This window comes from Lissotriton vulgaris, chromosome 1_1 (genome assembly GCF_964263255.1).
Source record: "Lissotriton vulgaris chromosome 1_1, aLisVul1.2, whole genome shotgun sequence".
NCBI classification, from domain to species: Eukaryota; Metazoa; Chordata; class Amphibia; order Caudata; family Salamandridae; genus Lissotriton; species Lissotriton vulgaris.
In genome coordinates, this window is record NC_141685.1 from 1,663,375,812 (window position 1) to 1,663,397,901 (window position 22,090).

A 22,090-nucleotide genomic window follows, 5' to 3' on the forward strand; every position below is an offset into this window, starting at 1 on the left:
GTGAGCTGCAGGCCCTCACAATTCAGGAACCCTACCTGCAAATTCATGCAAATAGGGTGGTGCTTCGCACCAACCCTAAATTCATGCCAAAGGTGGTTTCGCAGTTCCACCTTAACCAAAACATAGAACTGCCAGTTTTCTTTCCTAACCCTGACTCAGTGGCAGACAGAGCACTGCACACCTTAGATGTCAAAAGGGCTCTCCTGTATTACATCGACAGGACAAAAGACTTTCGAAAGACTAAACAGCTGTTCGTTGCCTTCTCTCCACAACATAAAGGCAACCCCATCTCCAAGTCAGGTATAGCCAGGTGGATTGTTAAATGTATCCAGATCTGTTATCATAAGGCTAAGCGCACATTAACAGTTCCCCCTAGAGCGCATTCCACACGCAAGTTAGGGGCTTCCATGGCTTTCCTGGGTAACATTCCACTAGAGGATATATGTAGAGCAGCCACATGGACCACCATACATACCTTTACTAAACACTACTGCGTAGATGTACACTCCAAACAGCAAGCTGCTGTAGGACAGGGTTTTCTCAGAACTCTCTTTCAGACTGCTGCAGCTGGCACGGGCACCCGCCGGTAAGGAGGTAATGCTATTTATTCTATGCACAGATATGAATTCAGCAGCCCTCATGCCTCGAACGGAATATGCTACTTACCAGTATGCATCTGTTCTTGGCATGAAGGGCTGCTGACATTCATATCGCCCGCCCTCCTCCCCGGTGCCTGTCGCAGCTGTAGCTCTCAGAATCATTTTCAGGCATGGTCATCACTTTCAGTATTACACTCCATCTCTGCCACAATGGCGAAAAACAATCTGGGGATGGAGAGGATGCCCATGCGCACTGTAGTCCAGGGGAGGAGCCACCTATCTCGTGATACTTCGAAGACTCTTCCAGGACAACAATGTGCAATCATCTGGACCCAACACTAGGCGGCGATCTATGCACAGATATGAATGTCAGCAGCCCTTCATGCCAAGAACAGATGCATACTGGTAAGTAGCATATTCCATCCTCATGATAAACACCTCAACTAGCTGGGTGATTTAGCAACGCTTGACATTTGTGCTCGGATTTAGCCTTTGGCTGCCATATCAAACTCTAGATCTGCTTCAAGGAGGGTGGTCGAAAGAGAAGAGGCACAAGAAATATCGGCAGAAAAGGTCGTCCTCCCCTTCACTCAGGAGTCGCAGAAAGAAAAAGGCTATCATGGAGGTGTCTGCAATATCTTCCCCAGGGCACATCTATTCAGGCTACAGCTGTAGTCTGAGGGGAGGTTCCTCTCTCATTTGGATACATTCACAGATGCAATGTTGGCTATTTGTACCAAGCAGCAACCTTCTTGTGAGCCTTTTGTAGCTATTAGGGTTGATAAGAGCGCATCAAGCAGACTCCATGTAAGGTCGGTTTCTTCGATCTCTACTTCAGAGGCTAAGAAGTCCTCTTCAAAACAGTTGAAGCCTTTGACATTATCCTTGTCTGAATCCAGTTTGGGTGTGATGTCTGGCTCAACATCGGTAGAATTGAAGAATTCAATGACTTAGTCTAGTATAAAGGCAGCGAAAGCTAAGTCTGGGAATTACTTGAAGGAGAAAACATTTCCTTAAATAGCTGAAGTGACCTTGTGAAGCCTGTAAGGAATTTGGCAATTTGTTTGGCTCTAACTCTGACACATTGGCTTTCAAGAAGGCATGATCCAGTGAAGATGAGAAAATGGTTTAGTGAGGCTGAGAGTTTGTTTCCTCTTTGTCATTCTAAAGATCTATTTCTTCTAAAGTTACAGAATGCCCGTGGCTTGGATACATCTTGAGAGTCTAATTTTGCTGTCACACACGAAAGTGACTGCTGCTAATGTGTCATTTTCAGCTTCATTGTGTGATAGCATTCCCAGAGAGAATGAGTTTTCTAGGGAATGTAGTGTTGATACAGTGAGAATTTGATATAGGTTATGCATTTATGACACTTTTGTTACAAAGGGTGGCGAAAAAGATGCTTTCTTTTTCAGATTGGAGTTGGCGTCCGTGGTATGTGAATCTTGTGAAGCTGAATTGCTTAGATCTGTGACCTCTGCTTTCAAAACACGCCACCCGCAAGCACCACCAGCTCATCCGCACCACCAAGAAGAAATCATTGAAGGAGCGACTGGACAACAACGCCCACGACAGCAGGGAACTCTTCAGCATCGTCAAGGAGTTCTCCAACCCCAGCACCGGCAACAACGACATCACCCCTTCACAAGATCTCTGCGACTCCCTCGCCTCGTTCTTCCACCGCAAGATTGCCGACATCCACAACAGTTTCGGCGCACCATCCACGCACCGAACCAACGAACCCCACCGCCACCCTCCGCACCTGGACCACGGTGACCACCGAAGACTCAGCCCGCACGATGAACACCATCCACTCTGGCTCTCCAACCGACCCCTGCCCCCACCACGTCTTCAACAAGGCCGACTCCACCATCGCACCCCAACTCCGGGACATCATCAACACCTCCTTCAACTCCGCCACCTTCCCGGAGAGCTGGAAGAAACCAACAGCGGACCTCAAAATCTTCGGACCCATCTCGCTCCTCCCTTTTCCTGCCAAAGTCATCGAGAAGATCGTCAAAAAACAGCTTGCCGCCTTCCTCGAGACGAACGGATCCCTCGACCCCTCGCAGTCCGGTTTCAGAGCCAACCACAGCACCGAGCGCCCTCATCGCAGCCACCGACGACATCCGAGCCCTGCTCGACAACGGGGAAACAGCGGCACTCATCCTCCTGGACCTCTCCGCAGCATTCGACACTCTCTCCCACCGCACCCTAGTCCCAACGCCTCGACAACACCGGCATCCAAGAGAAGGCACTGAAGTGGATCATGTCATTCCTCGCCGGAAGAACACAGAGTCCGCCTCCCCCCGTTTCGATCCGAGGCCACCGAAGTCATCTGTGGAGTCCCGCAAGGATCATCACTCAGCCCCACCCTCTTCAACATGTACATGAGACCTCTAGCCGCCAACACAACCTCAACATCATCTCCTACGCCGACGACACCCAGCTGATCCTCTCTCTCACCAGAGACCCCGACACCGCCAGAACCAGCCTACATGAAGGGATGAAAGAACAGTCGCCTGAAACTGAACTCAGACAAGACGGAAGTCCTCATCCTGGGACCATCACCCTCCGCCTGGAACGCCTCCTGGTGGCCCCCAGCCCTGGGCACCGCCCCCAAGCCAACAGACCAGGGACACAACCTGGGCTACATCCTGGACTCCTCCCTCTCTATGACCAGACAAGTCAACGCCGTATCCTCATCATGCTTTCACACCCTTCGCATGCTTCGCAAGATCTTTCGATGGATCCCGACCGAAACCAGGAAGACGGTCACCCAGGCCCTCGTCACCAGCCGACTGGACTACAAAAAACACCCTCTACGCCGGAACCACAGCCAAGCTACAGAAAAGACTCCCAACGCATCCAGAACGCCTCCGCCAGACTCATTCTGGACATCCCCCGACGCAGCCACATCTCCGGCCACCTGAGGGGACCTGCACTGGCTCCCCGTTGACAAGAGGATCACGTTCAGGCTCCTCACCCACGCACACAAGTCTCTCCACGACCTGGGCCCCAAGTACCTCAACTAGTGCCTGGCCTTCTACACGCCCACCCGCCAGCTACGGTCTACCAAGCTCGCCCTCGCAACCGTACCACGCATCCGAAGAGCCACTGCCGGAGGCAGATCCTTCTCCTACCTGGCGGCCAAGACATGGAACTCCCTCCCCATCCACCTCCGGCTGACCCAGGACCACCTCGCCTTCAGGAGACAACTCAAGACCTGGCTGTTCGAGCAGTAGCGGACCTCTTCCCCCAAGCGCCTTGAGACCCTTCCGGGTGAGTAGCGCGCTATACAAATGCTGTGATTGATTGATTGAAAAGGGCTTGTTGTCTCCTCGTAGCAGTCAGGTGATTCATCCAACAATGCAGTCACTGAATCTTCTAACCAGGAGCTTGAGAGGTTAGCACGCTTGAGTTTTTCTGAGGAAGGTCTGAATGCTTTGTTAGCTGCTTAAAAGCCTTCAAGTAGGGCTACATAGTCAAGTTATATTTTTTACAAAACGAGTGCTAAGAAAGGGTTAGATCCTTTGTAATATGAGTTAGTTCACATTTTGCAATTGGCAGTGTCTTGGCCTGAATAAGAGTAACTTTAAATACATGTGACGGGGGCGTGGCCAAGATGGCGGTGTGAGCGGACGTGCTTCCCGGAGCTCCCGCCGCCGGCCGCTAGTATATCGAGTTCTACAGCACCTGATTCCACCCCCGTATTTGGGCTCCCTTGGAGAGCGCTTGGCGCCCTAACAGGCTCGGTGCTGAAAAGGAGCCTGGCTGAACATCTGCGGCTTCCAGAGGCGCAGGGAGCACTTCGGCCCGGGAGCGGCCTGGAGGTGAGCGGAGGCGTGGCCGGGGCTGGTGGCAGAGCACGCCCGGCCAGAGAGCGCCTCAGCTGGGGCCCGGCTACATGAGAGGTGGTGCGTTTGTGGTGGGTCTGGCCCGCGCGGTTTCCGCGTGAGGCCCCCGGGGCTGAGTTGCTCGGGGGGTGCTGCGGACCTGCCGCTGCCAGCGCAGCCTAGCCGAGGAAGGGTTGACCTCGGTCGGCCCGGCGGGAGAAGGAGGAGGTGCGGCTCGGTGCAGGGGCCTCGCCGCCGGGACTCCAATTGACTGTAGATCGGATGCTGGACCCCGGGGGGTCCCGCACTGGGGTGAGGAACGGCGAGAAGTCGCGGGGCCTGTCAAGAGGGCGCTGGGGCAGCCGCGTTGTTTGAACAGCCAGCGGGGTGCCGCGGAACGACGCGGCCCCTCTTCACTGGACTCTGAGGGCCTCGGCTGGACAGTGGGACTACCTGGAGGCGGTGGCGGGGTTGACATGGGGGCCCGGCGGGCGGGGTCGGAGCGGCCAGAGTGCCTGGGAATCTATGGCAGCCATCCCGCGAGTCGGGTGCTTGAAGAGAGGTGCAGGCCTCCCCCACGCGCCTGCGGCCTAGTACCACCTCGCCACAGAGCATCAGCAGCAGCCCGGTGGCAGGCCCCGTGGGGTATGTCCACCGCAAGAGCCCGGAAAGTTAGGACCATCAAAGACCTGTTCACCCCTAACACGACGGGGATGCGGTCGGAGTCCAGCGCGTCGGGACGGCGGTCAGGAGCTGACAAAATGGCCACCAGCAGCCCTACCTCTGGAACATCGAGTGCTGAGGAGCCCATCACCAAGGCTTTTCTAGAATCCCTCTTCAGTGGTCTTCGAGAGGACATTCATACTCTGAAGAAGGAACTGCAGGAGGAGATTAGAGAGGCCCGCCGGGACACGGATGCCATAGGAGAACGAGTGGCTGATTTGGAGACCAAAGGTGATGGGCGCTACGTGGAAATTGAGGCCCTACAGCAGGAAATCATCCGTATAAATGACCAGCAGGTGGACCTTCAGTCACACGTGGAGGATTTAGAAAACCGCTCCCGGTGGCACAACATCAGGATCTGGGGGGTGAAACAGACTCCTGACACTGAGGATCTCTACCACTTTACGCAGGGCCTCTTGAACCACATCCTGGGTAGGCCAGCGGACTTGATCTACGCCTGGATAGGGCCCACCGGACGGGTCCGCCCAGGGCCGCTTCAGCCATGCCGGCGGATATTTTTATCTGCGTACAGGATTTCCGTACCAATGAAGAGATTCTTCACAAGGCTCGTCAGATGGGGACTATCTCCTTTGGAGACCACTCGCCGTCTTTGCACCAAGACTTGGCGGCCATCACCCTTGAAAAACGTAGGTCCTTCAGACCGGTCACGGCGGAGCTGAGACGGCGCAACATCTCATACAGTTGGGGCCACCCCTTCCGACTGGTGTTTAAGTGGTACAATAAGGTTTGCCAGCTGCGGTCCTTCCGGGAAGCATGCCATCTTTTGGGCATCGAGGAGCCGAAGGAGGAGGAGGGGCCGTCTGCTAGGGGGGCAACCGGGATGGACACCTCCGGGCAGTGGCAATAGCAACGAAGGAGGCGCAGGCCGAAACGACCGCCTGCGGTGGAGATCAAGGAGGGTCAGCGAGCGGCGGTGGAGACGGCAGCGATGGAGTTGGCGAAAACTGACAGCGGTTGAACATTGGACTCAACAATCTGTGGCACTTTAATGAGCGGCTGGGATAGGCCGGGATGGGCCGGCGGCGGGAGGGGAGGCGATGGATTTGGACACATTCCCCCAATTCTGTTCTTCACTGTGATTCTACTTTAGTGGATGATGGACAAGACTGTTTTCTGTATCCTTCATGTTGGGGGTGGAGGTGGTTTTCGGGTTAGTTTGCTGGGGGTGGGGAAGGGTTGGGTGGGGACGGGGGGACGGGAGGGGGGTGGGGTTCCGGATCAGAGTATGATTGAGAAGATGTGTGTAAGTGGAGCTGTGGAGGGCTGGCATGGGTCGCAAGGTGGGCTGGGAGTGGCGGCCCAGCACTTAGTGAGGGGTAAGAGGACCGGTGGGGTTAGCTGGGGTCGGGGTGGCAGAGAGAGGAGGCGAGAGTGTAGACCATGCCGTTGACTGAATTACGCCTCCTCACGCTGAATGTGCGTGGTCTCAATAATCCTGTGAAGCGCAGGGCGGTCCTATCGCTCCTGGAGAACTCAAAGCGGATATTTGTCTCCTACAGGAGACGCACCTGTTAGCCAAGGACTGCCATCGGTTGAAATCCAGACATTTCCCCACACAACTCTTTTCTTCTGCCCATACGAAGACAGCGGGGGTGGCAATTCTAGTGGCACAACGCTTCAGGGGCAGGGTCTTGCACGAAGAAGCCAAAATCAAGGGACGCCTGCTCTCCTATAGGTTTTCCCTGGGGACAGACACCTTTACAGTTATTTCAGCTTATGCACCGAATGAGGGGCAGGAGAAGTTTTTTCACCGAGCGCTCGGGGAGGCGGCCATGGCTAATTTGGTCTTTGATAACACTCTATATAGGTCTGGGCAGCGCACCACACAGGCAGGCACGCTTTCGGAGGAAGGACGCCGTAGGCTGGCTGAGCTATGGTGGACCTCTGGCGGAGCTTGCATGCTGGCGTCAGGGACTACATGTATTTCTCTGGCGCTCACAAGACCTATGCACGATTAGACTACCTGTTGGTCTCTACTTCACTTCAGGCGCTGGCGTCGCAGGTAGAAATGGGTGCCATGACACTCTCAGACCACGCGCCGCTTACAGCTGTGTTTTCACTCCCACCCCTTACACGCGCTGCGCGCTGTTGAAGGCTACGTGAAACGCTTCTTCACAGGAAGGATGTAGTAGATAAGATCAAGGGGCCATTCTGGAGTACTTAACGCATAATCGGCCTGAGGACACCTCTCCGGCGACACACTGGGCGGCGCTCAAGACTGTGCTGAGGGGAGAGTTTATAGCCCTCTCGGCGGCGGACAATGCAGAACGGGCGCGCAAAAGGGAGGAGTTCACAGCTCCGGCACGCGAGCTGGAGCGGATCCACCAGCGGACAGGGGCGCCTCGCGTCTGGAGACCGCTACGCCAGGCACGTCAACAATTGGCAGCCTTAGACCACGACCGGGCTGAATATGCCGCTTTGAGGGTGCGCCACATGTACTACAAGGGGGAGACAGGTGCGGGCGCCTGTTAGGACGAGCGCTCCACGAAGTGCAGCAGTGACATACGGTGCAGGAGATCCTCACCGCGGAAGGGCGCAGGGTCACTCAGGATGGGGAGATAGCCAAAGCTTTCAGCGACTTTTACACCTCCTTGTACACCGGGGACTGGCTTCATCCCGAGGAGAGTGAGGCTTTCTTAAGGTCTGTGACTCTCCCAGCCGCCTCGGCAGCTCAGTCGGAGGCACTGGACGGTGCGATCCGTCCCGAGGAAGTGATATCGGCGATTTCGCGCCTCAAGTTAGCTAAGACGCCGGGGCCGGATGGCTTCACCGCCATTTTTTACAAAACTTTTTTCCGCCTACTAGCCCCGCTGTTGACTGCTCTCCAACTCCTTTTCTGCTCCCGGTGGCATCCCGAGGGACCTGATGGAGGCCACGGTGTCGGTCATCCCTAAACCGGGGAAGGACCGTGCGCAGTGTGGATCCTACGGGCCCATATCCCTCCTGAACGTGGACCTTAAACTTTACACCGGCATCCTTGCAGCTCGTTTGGCGCCACTCATGCAGGGATTGGTTGATCCCGATCATGCGGGTTTCATACCGGAACGCCAAACGGCCGACAATACGAAACGGGCGCTCCATTTGATCGAACTGGCCACAAGGACGCGGGGGGTGTACATGATGCTGGCGATAGACGCCGAGAAGGCGTTTGATCGAGTCCATGGGCCGTATCTGGGGCAAGTGCTGATAAAAGCAGGGTTGTGACCTAAGTATCGCACGTGGGTCCTGAATTGTTACACCTTCCCCATGGCCTCGGTGCGTGTCAATGGCTGCTCATCACCCAGCTTTCCCATCGAGCGCGGGACTCGACAGGGGTGTCCACTTTCCCCCCTGCTCTTTGCGCTCTATATGGAACCACTGGCCCAGGCTTTGCGGACGGATCTGAGAATCAGGGGAATAAAATTCGGGCCGTACATACATACCATCAGCCTCGATGCGGACGACGTCCTCCTCTCCCTGGCCTCCCCGGGGACCTCCCTACCGGCCTGTGTTGGGGTCCTTGATAAATTTGCGATGGTTTCTGGCTTTAAGGTTAACATGGCAAAGTCATGGCTCTTGATCTTTCTTTGGAGGCTCAGACCCGTGCCGACTTGGAAGGGCGCTTCCCATTCCGATAGGCTACCGAGGCGGTCTCCTGTCTGGGGAAACAGTTGGCAGCTACCCTACACGACACGGTCCGCATTAACGACACCAACCTCCACCAAACCATTCATGCGGAATTGGGGCGCTGGAAGCACCTCCCGCTCTCCTGGTTGGGGCGAGTGGCGGCGGTGAAGATGACAATTCAACCACAGATCCTGTACGTTTTCCGCGCCATCCCGCTCCGGCCCCCTGAGGGCTGGCTCCGTCGCACGCAGTTGGAGCTAGCGCAGTTCGTTTGGAATGGAAGGCAACCTAAGATGAAACTGAGGCTAGCGATGCTCCCCCCGGAGAGGGGAGGACTGGGGTTGCCGGACCTCCTGCTATACTACCAGGCGACTCAACTCCGGACCCTTGTGAAATGGAGTAGGTGGGAATCTGAGAGGCACTGGCTCTTCCAGGATCAGGCGGTGGAGGGCCGACCGCTCCAAGAGATCCCCTTCGTCCGCAGGCAACATCGGCCCCTAAATTTATATGCGTTGGAGGTGTGGGATCAGACCAGCGTCAGACACGACTTAACAACGTTCCCAGCCCCACTTACGCCATTATTGGAGAACCCGAACTTCGGGCCGGGTAGAGATATCCGGGCCTTTGCCCGGTGGCGTCCGGCAGGTTGTATGGTGTTATTCCACCTCTAATCAGGAGAAGGAGTGCTGCCTTTCGAGCAGTTGCGCAAGGAGTATGGCTTGCCAGAGTTGGAGCGGCTTCGCTATCTTCAGGCGCGTCACTGGGCACTCCAGCCTCAGATCCGTGAGGGGGCAGATCGGAAACTTACTCGGTATGAATATTGGCTCCTTACCCGGACAACGGACAAACGCCTCATTTCGGACATCTAACGTATGTTACTGGAGCGCTTTTCGCATGTTCATAATGGAGGTGCCGATGGGAGAGGGAGCTGGGACGAGACCCGAGTAATAAGGAGTGGGATGACATATGCTACCGCGCGCGGCATTCAGCATATCATATGGGGTTGACGGACACGTTCACTAAGTTGGTGACATATTGGTATTACACCCCTGATCGGCTGCATGAGATTGATCACACTAGGGACGCGTCCTGCTGGCGGGGCTGCGGGGAGCGGGGCACGCTGACACATCTCCTATGGGACTGCACACACATTCAGGGGTACTGGAAGGCCATACTAGATGAGATAGATACCCATTTCGAAACAGAAATCCCGAGATTCCCGGCATACATACTTCTGGGGCTCCCAAACGCTATTACCTTCCCTCTGAGAACCCTTAGGGGCCGACTAATTGCGATTGCACTGGGCTCCACCATCTAGCACATACTATCTTTGTGGCGCACCTCACATGTTCCTACGCATCAGAGCTGGCTATATCGGCTTTGATCCGTCTTGGGCATGGAGAAACTCTCCCTAGTCAAGAGAGGGGACGGGGATAAGTACGCTGAGTTGTGGCAGCCCTTCCAGTCCTTGTTGGCCACTGAATTTAGGAAAGTGACCTGCCCTAGGTATTTGCGGCTGCTACGCTTATCACAGACTGATGCTCAAGTTTGACTGGGATGAAAGGCAGTATGTATGGTATGGGACTTTTGATCCTGAATGGGGGCGGAGGGTGGGTAGGGTAGGGGGGAGTTGGGTTGGGGAGGGTTGGGAGTGGGTTGGATACTTGTTTTTGCTCTTGGACTGCTGGACTGCAGATGGCATGTACTCCGAGCACATTGGGAGCAGTGGGGGCGGTTTAGTCCTTCTGTATGCCTGGGTCCTGTTGATCCAGCTATTAATTCTTGCAATGTGATAGATACTTTGTCCGCTATAATGCCATTGTTTTGTGAAAGAGCCTTTTTTTCAATAAAAACATTTAATACTAAAAACATGTGACCGGTCATTTGACTGTGATTCCTTCCTGGTGTTTCCCTTGATCACGGGTTGTTATTTAAGTCACCACTAGTTTTTGTGTCTCTTGAAAGGTTTGCTGCATAAGGTACCCTCTGGTTCCTTTTAGTGTGCCGGAATGAGATTTAAATGTATTTCTCACATATTTGATGGGCCTGCCTTTAGAGCTTCTTAATTTGTGTAATTCACAGTTCTCGTTCAAGAAAGTATTCCTGCTTGCTACTTTGACCAGAAGGGGTATGTGAGTTGCATGCTTTATCTGCTTCTCCCCCTCAATCAGTTTTTTTCTAAAAATATGGTGAGCTTGAGGTTGTAGTCTTCTATTTTTGCCAGAGGTTGAAATTTCATCTTGCTCATGTCTTTGTCAATATTTTATCCTCCTCCTAGCCTACCAAAGGAAGAGGAAATGTTGTGAGACTCGATTCAAGAAGGGTCTTGAGCCATTGTCTACTCAATGAAATAGTGTAGTATAGACAGTCACATTTTATTGGGGTTTAGTGGGGAAACATTTGGCTTAAGTTTGTAAAGAAGAAAAACATTTTTAGGAATATTTCTTCTGCAGTGAAGATGTGTTATGATTTGATGAGCTGGGATCGTCTCTTAAGCCTCTAAGGTGCATTTGATAAGAAGGAACGAAGCACCTTCTGCCGTACTGTGTGACATTTCAACGGAAGTGATTTTTCTGGTTGCTTCCAGGTCTTCCTTAAACTCTCTCACCAAAGATTATTTGGATACCAAATTTAAAGTGGATTCACAGTTTGGTAAGACGTACCTTCAAATATTCCAGATGTAGATCTTGTGCTTCACTCACCCACCTACTTTCTGAACTGAACTGTGAGTAGCCAACATAAGGAAGCTGCCGGAAATGTATCCACTAGAAGTTACTTACCTTTGGTAGTGTTTTTCCTGATGGATACTATTCTTCCTACAAATTCCTTATGGCCCTGCTGCGTCCCCTTATTTGAGTGAAGTTATATTTCTGTACCCATGCCCTATAATTTTGTTGGGGTGGTAAAATTAAATTGGATTTTTGTCACTAGAGATGAGTGGTAACATTTGTGGCTGTGAAATAATCAACCATGGAGCTGCATGTATCAGTGGTGAAGTAATTGAGAACCATGAGGTGCTGAAGCGGAGGCACTGCAATTTTGTTTTCCAGACCCAGTCTTGCATCTGGGATGGTTCACTTAAGGAATCTGCCAAAAGGACAATATCCATGAGAAAGAACATGACTGAAGCTAAATAACTTGTTCATTTGTAGCCTCAGTAATTCAATTAACAAATGATCCTCATCCACCCTTGAAATTACTGCATTGCATTAGATTTTCTATCCAGATTCAAACATTGTGGAAGCTTGGTATGGGGCGAGCATTTACCCTGACCTACTGTAATCCGTTGGAAAAAGGCAGACTACAGAATTGGAAAGCCAAAGCGGAGTACTGTATTACTTAAAGTGATTATCAGCCTTGGTATGTGTGTTTCCTGTAATTGTTTGTTCATTCCATTGTGTACTAGCATCATAATCTAAATTTCTTTACTAAGAAGAGGTTTTTTTTTTTTTCCATCAAGGACAACCTTCATGCATTCCTGTACCTTTATCATAAAGAATAATATGAGTTCCTTTGTTCAAGATTAATAACAAAACTGCACTTTTTGGAAAGCACAGATGAGCTTTAAAAATATGCATGCAGGTAGATCGGCGGGCTCTTGATGGGGCTAAAAGGGAGCAGGAGGTCTTCCTCCAACCACCTTTGAAGACACCCATTGTCGTACTAAGGGCCTGTTTCTACTGGTGTTTGCATCTATGATAAAAAATGAATTCCATATACATGGTAAGGTGAACTTGTGTATATGACTATCACAATACAAGGGCCACTATTGGGGTTGATTTCTTTTGTTGTTTCAGGAGCTCTTCCTTAAGCATAATAAAATTCAGTAAATTGCCGTACAGGCTAATCGGAGACTGTCAAAGTGAAAATGGCAGATGACAAGCCTTTGAACATCCTGAACAAAAAGTTACACATTCAAAATGCCAAAATTACCTCAATAGGAAAGAATGGAAGGTGTGCTGTCCAGGTTAGATACTACAGAGAAAAACATCCCTACATTTGCAAACTTTTGACTTGGGTCCTTAATTTTAGGAAGCTGCACACCCTACCAACAGCCAGAGTTGCTGTGTTGAAGAAGTTGTATCTTACATTCAGTTGAGTAAAAGGAATTTGGTGTCCTTTGGAGCATTCTAAACAATTTTCAATTGGGAACTACTGCATCTCAGATGACATCAGGCTTTAAAGACTCCTTTCTTAAATTGATTCAGCACTCCGCTTTCCACTAGTCTATTGGTTAAAAGGCATTAAAAACATATTTAAGATTTAATGGGCTGTTTGCCACTTTACCACATAAAAATAATGAAAAATGGAATGGTAGAATTGTGGAAAAATTAAAGATTAACAAAGTTGATCTGTATGCTAATCAACCTTTCCCTTGAGCAGTTTTCTGTTTTAGAGGCAGCCCCATTGCGGAGCCAGACCTTGGTTTTGGAGAGGAGTGTATGACAAACATGAAGCCCTGTGACATGGCCCTTGACTAGAGTAGACCCTTTGAGGGAAGCCTTTCGTGCTCATAGCTCCATCCTTGTTTTTTGTATTTAATGAGCTTTAAATATCCGTAAATATTATCAAGCTGCCTTGGGGGCAAAAGCTGTCTTTATTGCTTTTAAATGATCATAATAGCCTAATAACCCTAAGGCACAATTTGATCACACTACGTTCCAGCTCATTAAATGTGTTGACATAACAGTAATGGTATTGCGTGGGCTGTGACAAAAGCTAACATTGCTGTCATGTAAGAAGTTAATTAACACTGTGTGCCTGGAAATTATTTACTTATGTATTTTCATTGAATGGTTAAGTGGTTTACGTTTAGGTCACAGTTGTGTCCATTCTCCATTGCACACCTTTTAAGACCTGGGTGTTAAGGTATGGCTGTTAAATAGTTCCTTTTTACAGCACTCCGAGTTGACTGCCAATTGTATGCAGCATTTTTATTAGAAAATAAAATAAAACAAAAATAAGATGGTATCACACGAGCTAGCTCTATAGTGCTTACAGCTTTGACGTATCCTCCATCTCTGGTCCTTTAGTTGTCGCTGTATGAAAAGCTGCCCCTTTCTCCAGTCACATCAAATGTAGAAATGCTCGGTCTGCTTTTTTCCTTCTGTGTTGCCTGTTTGTTTAGGGTAGCTTTGAATTCGGAGATCATGGCTGTTCATCCTCCACTTTTCTCAACATTGAGGCAGGCACGTTCATCAGAAAGCCATTAGTGGGACTTAACTGTTGAGATTCTGCATGATTTCTTTCGTGACTGGGAATATCTGTATGTGGATTTCTTAACTCCACAAGGAAGAGGAAGCATTAAGACTTTGTCTCCAGGTATCCAGAACCTGGGTCGATAGGCAATGCCTTTTTGCTAAAGTTGTCAGGAAAATGTCTTTATTCTTACTAAGTGATCTCGTTGAACCCATCAGCACTAATAAACTGGGAGTTACCGCAATATTAGTATGATTCTGATAGCACTAGACTGTCTAAGACAGCGTTGTTTTCAATATGTCCTCTGCATGTTCAGGAGACCTCTCAAGAAATTGACGTTAAGACCAGATTCCTCTCCAGGTTTCAAAATTAAATTCTCCATTCCAGCATTCCTCTTTGAGCTTGGAGGCATGACTCCTGAATTCCTGTGTTATGGCCGTTTAAATCACATATTTAACTATATAATGAAAATACTGATGCTAGAGTAATATATTTTCAAGTAAATACCCTTATCTTTCACATTTTTCTGGTTCTGATATCTTCTATGTTGACAATGAGAAAATCTGCTGAGTGAATATTGTGATAATCTTATGACTTATAGTATTTTATCCTCCTTAGCAGAAATGTGTTCACCCATTTTAGCATCCTCCTGGTTCTATTATATCCTCCCCCTGCGAAGGGAGATGTGTTTTAATCTCCTTTTGTCCTTCCCTTGGTACAATCCCCACCTCCTCCCTCCTTCCCCTTTGGAATGTTCCTTGAGAGTTCACTTTAGTATGTTGGGAAGCTTGTCAATCCGGAGAATGGATGACAGATTAAAGACGTACTTACTTACTTGCCTGAAGTCTTGTACTTTCTTTACAACAAATATGAAACAGCTGGTCGATTGAATTCATAAGTTCTGTTATGCCCAATAACCATTACTCTTTACTCATTCTATAAATGTTTATTTTCATATACTTTTTTGCACCTGTCCTCATAATTCTTGCATGCACTCTGTTAATCTTTTTGCATGTCATATGTCTTGCTTTGTTTTCAGCCTCAAGAGGACAACAGACATGATGTTCGGTGGAAAACAGGTGGTTGTTTGTGGTTATGGCGAGGTATGCATTCCGATTTTACTTACAATAGCATGTAAATAAATACTACTGTTACAAGTGTCTGGTTGGAATCTCTGTTAAATTTATTTAATTAAAAAAATAACCTGATCATTCACGTGTGTGTGTGCGCGTGTGTGTGTGTATGTATATATATATATATATATATATATATATATATATATATATATATCTATCTGCTGGCAGTCGCCTGTGGGTAGTTATAGCTAGGGTATAGTTCCCTTAGGAAGAACGTTTTTTCATTTGTCAACAACTTTGGCAACGTTTGATGGATTCTTGTGAAATTTTACAAACTAGTTTGCCACTCACTTTAGCCGCTGTCTTGTAAGTTTCGGGGTGATCAGTCAAGCAGGGGGTCAAGAAAAAAGGGGGCCCCAAAACTCGTTTTCCCCATGTTAATTTCCGAAGGAACTTTAGACACCTCTACAGCCCGAATTGTTGAACAGAATTGCACCAAATGTGGTAGAAAAGTACATGTTGGTTCAGGGAAGTGCCTTTTTTGATTTGGTGTAAATCTGTTCAGTAGTTGCGGAGTTATTTATAGAAAATTCCAATTGTATATATTGACATGTGGAGGATCTGTGACCCCTTCCAATGTTGTACTGAGATTTGATTGTCAACACTGCAAACCAGGAAGTGATGGCAGCCATCTTGGGACTCTGCTTGATTCGAGTCCCAGAAAAAACAGTTAAAAGAAAGAAAAGGGGGCAGGGTAGAAATATCCTGACCACTTACGCCTCTTAGGGAGGGTCCTGTGGGGCCAAAAAAGCATTTTTCTGATCCATGAATCACACAGAAAATTATACCAACAAACACAAAGAACCCCCCCTCCCTGGTGGGCCAGGTTCCGGGGCATTTAGGTAATGGGGGAGGGTGGGTGCACCTGCTCTCCTGAGGCTTTTTAATGCCCCGGGGACCACCAGCTCCTCCGTGCCACATGCCAAAAATTATTTGGGGGCCTCTTAGACCTTTTTTTCGAAAACAAATGGGAGAGCAAGGGATGGTGTTCACCAGAGGTGAACGGAAAGTACTCCTGATCCCCTGATCAAGGACTGAATTAAACAAAGAGAGGAGTACCACCAGAAGAAAAACAGAAGGTTTCCTAATGGGGTGTTTTGACTGGCAAAAGGGAAGGATTCATCCTTTTGTTAAAAACCCCCTCACTCACCAAACTAGTGGTGACATGCTTCATCATCGGGGTCCACCCTGGTGGCCTAGCGTCACCAGGTTGTGCTTCAACACCTGAAGTACAGTGGAGCAGGTTGTGAATGTAAGTGCAAAAAAGATGTTAAAAATGGTCTTGGTTTAACTTATAGAAAATATGAATTTTATTTTAAAGCAACTGGACAATATTAAAAAAGGGGCGAGATACTGAGAGGGAGGTTACGGTTATCTCTATATGTGTATTGGTATGTTGGTCAACATGTTTCTACCTTAAGTGTGAGTACTAGGTATTCGTCAGGACCATCTACAAGTAAATGGACGGTGTGTACCCCCTAAAAGGTACACCCTATCCTAGATCCTCGTGTACCTATTAGCAAAAATCGCTAATGGTGAAATGCTCTGTCAAAATTAGTTTAGCATAAATAAAAAAGCGAAATACTCCTATTCTGCTATCAAATGCTTCAGCGGGCAGGGGGTAGTCTCGTCATTCAGTTCAACATATTAGTTCTGTAGTGACGTGCGAGGCTTATTACCTACATCTACCATCCGCTGCTTTATAAGTTAAACCAGGACAATTTTTAACATTTTTTTTGCACTTACATTCACAACCTGCTCCACTGTACTTCAGGTGTTGAAGCACAACCTGGTGACGGTAGGCCACCAGCGTGGACCCTGATGATAAAGCATGTCACCACTAGGTTGGTGAGTGAGGGGTTTTTAACAAAAGGATGAATCCTTCCCTTTTGCCAGTCAAAACACCCCATTAGGAAACCTTCTGTTTTTCTTCTGGTGGTACTCCTCTCTTTGTTAAATTCGGGCCTCTTAGACCCGCATGTCCCGAGGACCACTACCTCCACTAGGTTAATATATAATATGTGGGGGCCTCTCGGACCCCCCCTGGCCCAATGGACCACCACCTTTCAGTGACTAAGATTCATTTGTATTGGGGAGGCTCTGGGCCCCCCCCCCTGGTTCCCGGGGACCACCACCTCTTCAGGTCTATCTTTTAAAATAATTTGGAGAGGGCCGTGGTGCCCCCCACCTGTGGCTGTTCTCAGCTCAGGGGACCACCACCTCCCTGGGGCAGACCCTACAAATTAGAATGGAGGGGGTCCTCCTGGAGCCAAAGGTGGCCTTGGGGCTCACCGGGACGTAGCTGTTGGCTGTGGCTTGGCGGAAGCTTTACCGCACCTGCCAAGCCAAAGCAAACGCTCCACTTCCTGCAAGCAAGAGCATTTTAAATATGCTCTCGCTTGCTGGAAGTACTGCAAAATTGCTTTCCCACACGGGGAGCTGAGTTTTTAGCAGCTCCCTGTGAGTGAAAGCAATGCTGGCTCCCACATGAGGCAGGGAGCCGACCGGGATCGCAGGGGTCTTGAGGCTCAACAGCATAGCCCCAACAGTTGTGAGTGAGTGTCCTGGTTGGGACCATGGCAGCTAGAATACAGACCTGGCCCTGGGGATGGGTTTCCCTGGGTTAAATTCGGCCTGGGAGGTGGCTCTCAGAATCTTTCATTTCTGTAAAAAACATTTTTTAGAAAAGGCTGAGCCCCGGGGAATGTGGTCCTTGGGACCGAAGTCGTCCTAGGGAAGGGAGCTATGCATCCCCCTCATCCCTAATAAATAATGATTTTAAAAAGCCGGACCTGCTAGATGCCGAAGGCCCGACCCCTTTAACCACCACTCTGCGAGCCGCTGCTTGCTGGACTGAGCGCCACAGAGGAGAGCGGAGTTGTTGCAGGGGTCACAGTTGGCTTTGGGCCGGAGGACAGTGCCGTGTTGGTGGAGGACCGGCCCGTGTTTCTCTCTTGGGTGGTGTGTGGCGGCTGCCTGTGACAGTGGTGGCTGAGACAGCTTGGATGCGGCGGGCCCCGGCGGGGATCCTGGAGACATTGCCGGTGAGTGGAGGGCAGTGTAGGTGAGGGTCCCATGTGACATAGCCTGCCAGTGGGGTATCGGAGAGTAAGGGCACGGAACGCTTTGTTGTGGCGGCCCTTCGTCTGGGATAACTGCCGGACTGGAGAGGGCAGACGAAGAGGCAGTCAGCTGAGAGGTGTTGGGCAGTGCCGGAGCCGGGCGTGCCGGACCAGGCGGGGCTGCAGCGACTAGAGGCCCGGGCAGAAGCAGCACACTTTTCACGTCTTCTAGAGCGATCCAGAGTCTACCTTCCCTGTGGGCCTAGAGGTAGTCCCTTGAGGTCATCTGCTGAAAAGGAGCTGGTAGCTGAGATGAGTGGGGAACCTCTGTGCATTGCTTGCGCGTCCACGGGGAGGGCGATATCCTCTTCCAGAAACAGGAAAGACCGGACCATCAAAGACTTATTTGTCAAAGCGCAGTCGGATACAATGGCCTCTACCATAGCGGCCGGTCCCTCTAGGCCAAGACCAAGCAAGGAAGATGGAGCTGAACCCATCACCAAGGCGTTCCTTGAGTCCATGTTCGCCGCTCTCCGAGAAGACATCCATACCCTCAAGCAAGAGTTCACTTTGGAGATTTGCGAGGTCCGCCGGGGAATGAATGGAATTGGTGATAGGGTTACTGATTTGGAGGGTAAGAGCGATGGAAGGGACACCGAAATAGCGGCCTTGCAACAGGAGATACTCCGAATCCATGGTCAACAAGTAGATCTTCAAACCCATGTCGATGACCAGGAAAACAGGCCCTGACGCCACAATATACGCATTAGAGGAGTGCAGATGGGTGAGGACTCAAAGGATCTGTTTACTTACTCCAGGGAGCTTTTTAATCACATTCTACATTGAGGAGAACCATCTCTTGGCCTCCCACCAGGCGGGCTTTCGTCCCGGCCACTCCACTGAGGGCGTGGTCCTCGCGGTCCTGGATGAACTTAAGGGGAAGGCCGACAGCAATCTCCCCCAGGCCTTGGTCCTCTTGGACTTGTCCGCTGCGTTTGACACGGTCGATCATGCCATCCTTCTCGACCGTGTCAGCGCAGCGGGCATCCAAGGCACTGCCTTCTCCTGGATCGCGTCCTTCCTTCAAGGCAGATCACAGGCAGTTCACCTCTCTGATTTTTCTGCTCCCCCTCTTCCGGTCACCTGTGGGGTCCCTCAAGGCTCTTCCCTTTCCCCACTTCTCTTCAACCTTTACATTCGCCCCCTCATCTCCTCTCTTCTGGAGCTGGGGGTCTCTGTGTACAACTACGCAGATGACCTCCAGCTCGTCTTTGATCTTTCATCCCCAGCTGACTCTCTCCCTAACTTTTTTTCCACTCTTGTTTTCATTTCCCAGTGGATGAGCTTCAATCACTTGAAGCTCAATCCCGATAAGACAGAGCTCGTCCTCACTGGTGGTTCGTCTAATCCCTGGTCCTCAGCTCACTGGCCCCTTTCTTTTGGCCCTCCCCCCTCCCCTGTTTCCTCTGTCCGGACTTTGGGCATCAAGATCAGCAATGATCTGTCCATGCATGCCCAAATCAGTTCCGTCGTGTCTTCTTGTTTTTCTTCCCTCCGTTTAATCCGTAAGATCTCCCAGTTCTTTTCTTTGGATGCTCTTAAAACCATTTTCACGCCCCTCATTACATCCCGCCTGGATTATGGAAATGGCTTGTACGTAGGTATTCCTGCCTACGAAACTCGCCGTCTCCAGGCCATCCAAAACCAGGCGGCCCGCCTTATCCTTCGTCTCCCCAAATTCTCCCACATCACCCCTGCCCTCAAAACCCTCCATTGGCTCCCGGTTCATTTCAGGTCTCATTTCAAACTAGCTTGCTTGGCCTTTCGGGCGCACGCTCGCTCTGCTCCGCTTTTCATCAACTCACTTATCTCTTCTCACGCCCCCAGCCGTACCCTCCGCTCTTCTTCACTTTCTCTCCTTCACGTCCCCCGCTTCCGCAAATCCCGCACCGGGGGTACCCGATTCTCTGTGCTGGCCACCCAGATTTGGAACAATCTCCCTCTCTCCATTCGCTCTATCCCTATTTTTTCTCACTTTCGTAAAGCTCTTAAAACTTTTCTTTTCCTTCAGGCATTCCCCGGCTAATCTCCTTGGGTTTCCTCTGTAGATTCTGATGTGCTCCTCAGCGCCAGGAAGCCGCTTGGCCGCAGTGCGCTTTAGAAATTTCTTTTTTCATTTCGTTTCATTTCATTTCATTTCTGGCTCCCCCATTGGAGAATGAGCTGCGAATGGATCGAGCGCACAGGGTGAGTCCCCTGAGGGCCCAGACGGCTCCACCGCCGGACATATTAGTCTGTGTTCAAGACTATCGCACCAAAGAGGCTATCCTCCAAAAAGCGTGACAAATGCAACCTCTACAGTTTCCAGGGCAATCCCCAGTCCTCTATCAGGACTTATCCGCCCTGATCTTACAGAAGAGGAGGTTCTTCAAGCCTATCACTGCACACCTGCAGCAGCACAATATCGCCTATAGCTGGGGCCATCCGTTCAGACTGGTATTTCGCGGCGCCTTAGGAAACCCTACACGGCGTTATTCATGGTAGGGAGAAGGTCGGCTCTGGAGGCGATTTCTGCAGACCCCCCCAACACCCCGCCTGGTTGACTATTGACTCTGTAGCAGGCAGATTGTTTGATTTCCTAAGGCCTAGGCCGTAGGCGGGAGAGAGGGGGACTTTCCTGTTGGTAATTTACCCAGATATCTTTCACTAATCAACCATGGTTGTTGGACTGTATGTTTTTGTACTATTTTGTTTCCTTAACATCTTTGGTAGTTTGGGAATTGATGGGGGGGGGTAGAGGGAGGGAGGGTGGCCAGTGCCCCACCTCCGAACTTTTCCTAGCTCTAGTGTAGTCCCGCCTGCCCGAGTCGCCCCACCCTCCTTAGCGGCACTTTGCACTGGCGATGCCACTTATGATCCCTTGAGTGTAAGCTTTATCCTGTTGGCTATTGGTCATGCCCGCTGCTACTCTTAGGATCCTAACCCTCAATGTGAGGGGTCTTAATAATCTGGTGAAGTGCAGGGCGATACTGTCATGCTTAGAGAACGCACAAACCGACACCTGCTTGCTTCAGGAGACTCATTTGCTGGCGCGCGACTGTCACAGGCTCCGTTCCCGTAGATTTCTCACTCTGTTCTTCTCTTGATGTGCTACTAAGACAGCTGGAGTGGCAATATTGGTAGCGCAGCGATTCAAGGGGGAGGTACTACACAAAGGTGCTGAGCTTAAGGGGAGGCTGTTGACCTATCACTTTGCCCTAGGAGGAATGACCTTCACTGTTGGCTCCTTGTACGTCCCGAATGAGGGCAAGGAGAAGTTCCTACACGCCGCACTGACAGAGGCTACAGCCACGTCCGACCATAATTTCATCTCAGGGGGCGACTTGAACCTAGTGTTTGACAACCTTTTAGAAAGATCCAGTCAGCGCACGCACCAGGTGGGGGCGATCTCTGCGGAAGGACTGGGGAGACTGCGCGATTTGGACCTGCATGACCTTTGGCGTAGTTTTCACCCCTCAGATAGGGAGTACTCTTACTACTCGAGTGCACATAAGACTTACGCAAGGCTAGATCATCTGCTGGGTTCTGCGCCAATGCGCGCGCTCGCGACCACTGTTGAAATGGGGGTGGCTTCCCTTTCTGATCATGCCCCGGTTCTTGCACTTTCACTTGTCCGCCAGCCTTGCGCCCCTCCAGGGTGTGGCGCCTCTGGGATACTCTTTTGCATAGGGCCGACATTGTTAAACACATACAGGTCACCATCACTGACTACCTCTCCCATAATGCGAACTCTGATACCTCCCTTGCAACGCAGTGGGATACGCTGAAGGCCGTAGTTAGAGGGGAATTAATTGCGCTTTCGACTGCTGACAATAGGGAACGCCAGCGCAAACTCGATGAGCTCAACG

At 50.5% G+C, this 22,090-nt stretch overlaps 1 protein-coding gene across 3 annotated transcripts in view; it reads left to right on the forward strand.

The window, feature by feature from the left end:
- The window catches only part of AHCYL2 (adenosylhomocysteinase like 2), a 484,174-nt gene that overhangs the window by 362,494 nt on the left and 99,590 nt on the right, over positions 1 to 22,090 (forward strand). For all 3 annotated transcript variants that reach the window (XM_086918893.1, XM_086918894.1, XM_086918895.1), the window contains exon 9: positions 15,024 to 15,087. In XM_086918893.1, the coding sequence (XP_086775019.1) occupies positions 15,024 to 15,087 (64 nt within the window). The remainder of the gene's footprint in view (positions 1 to 15,023; positions 15,088 to 22,090) is intronic.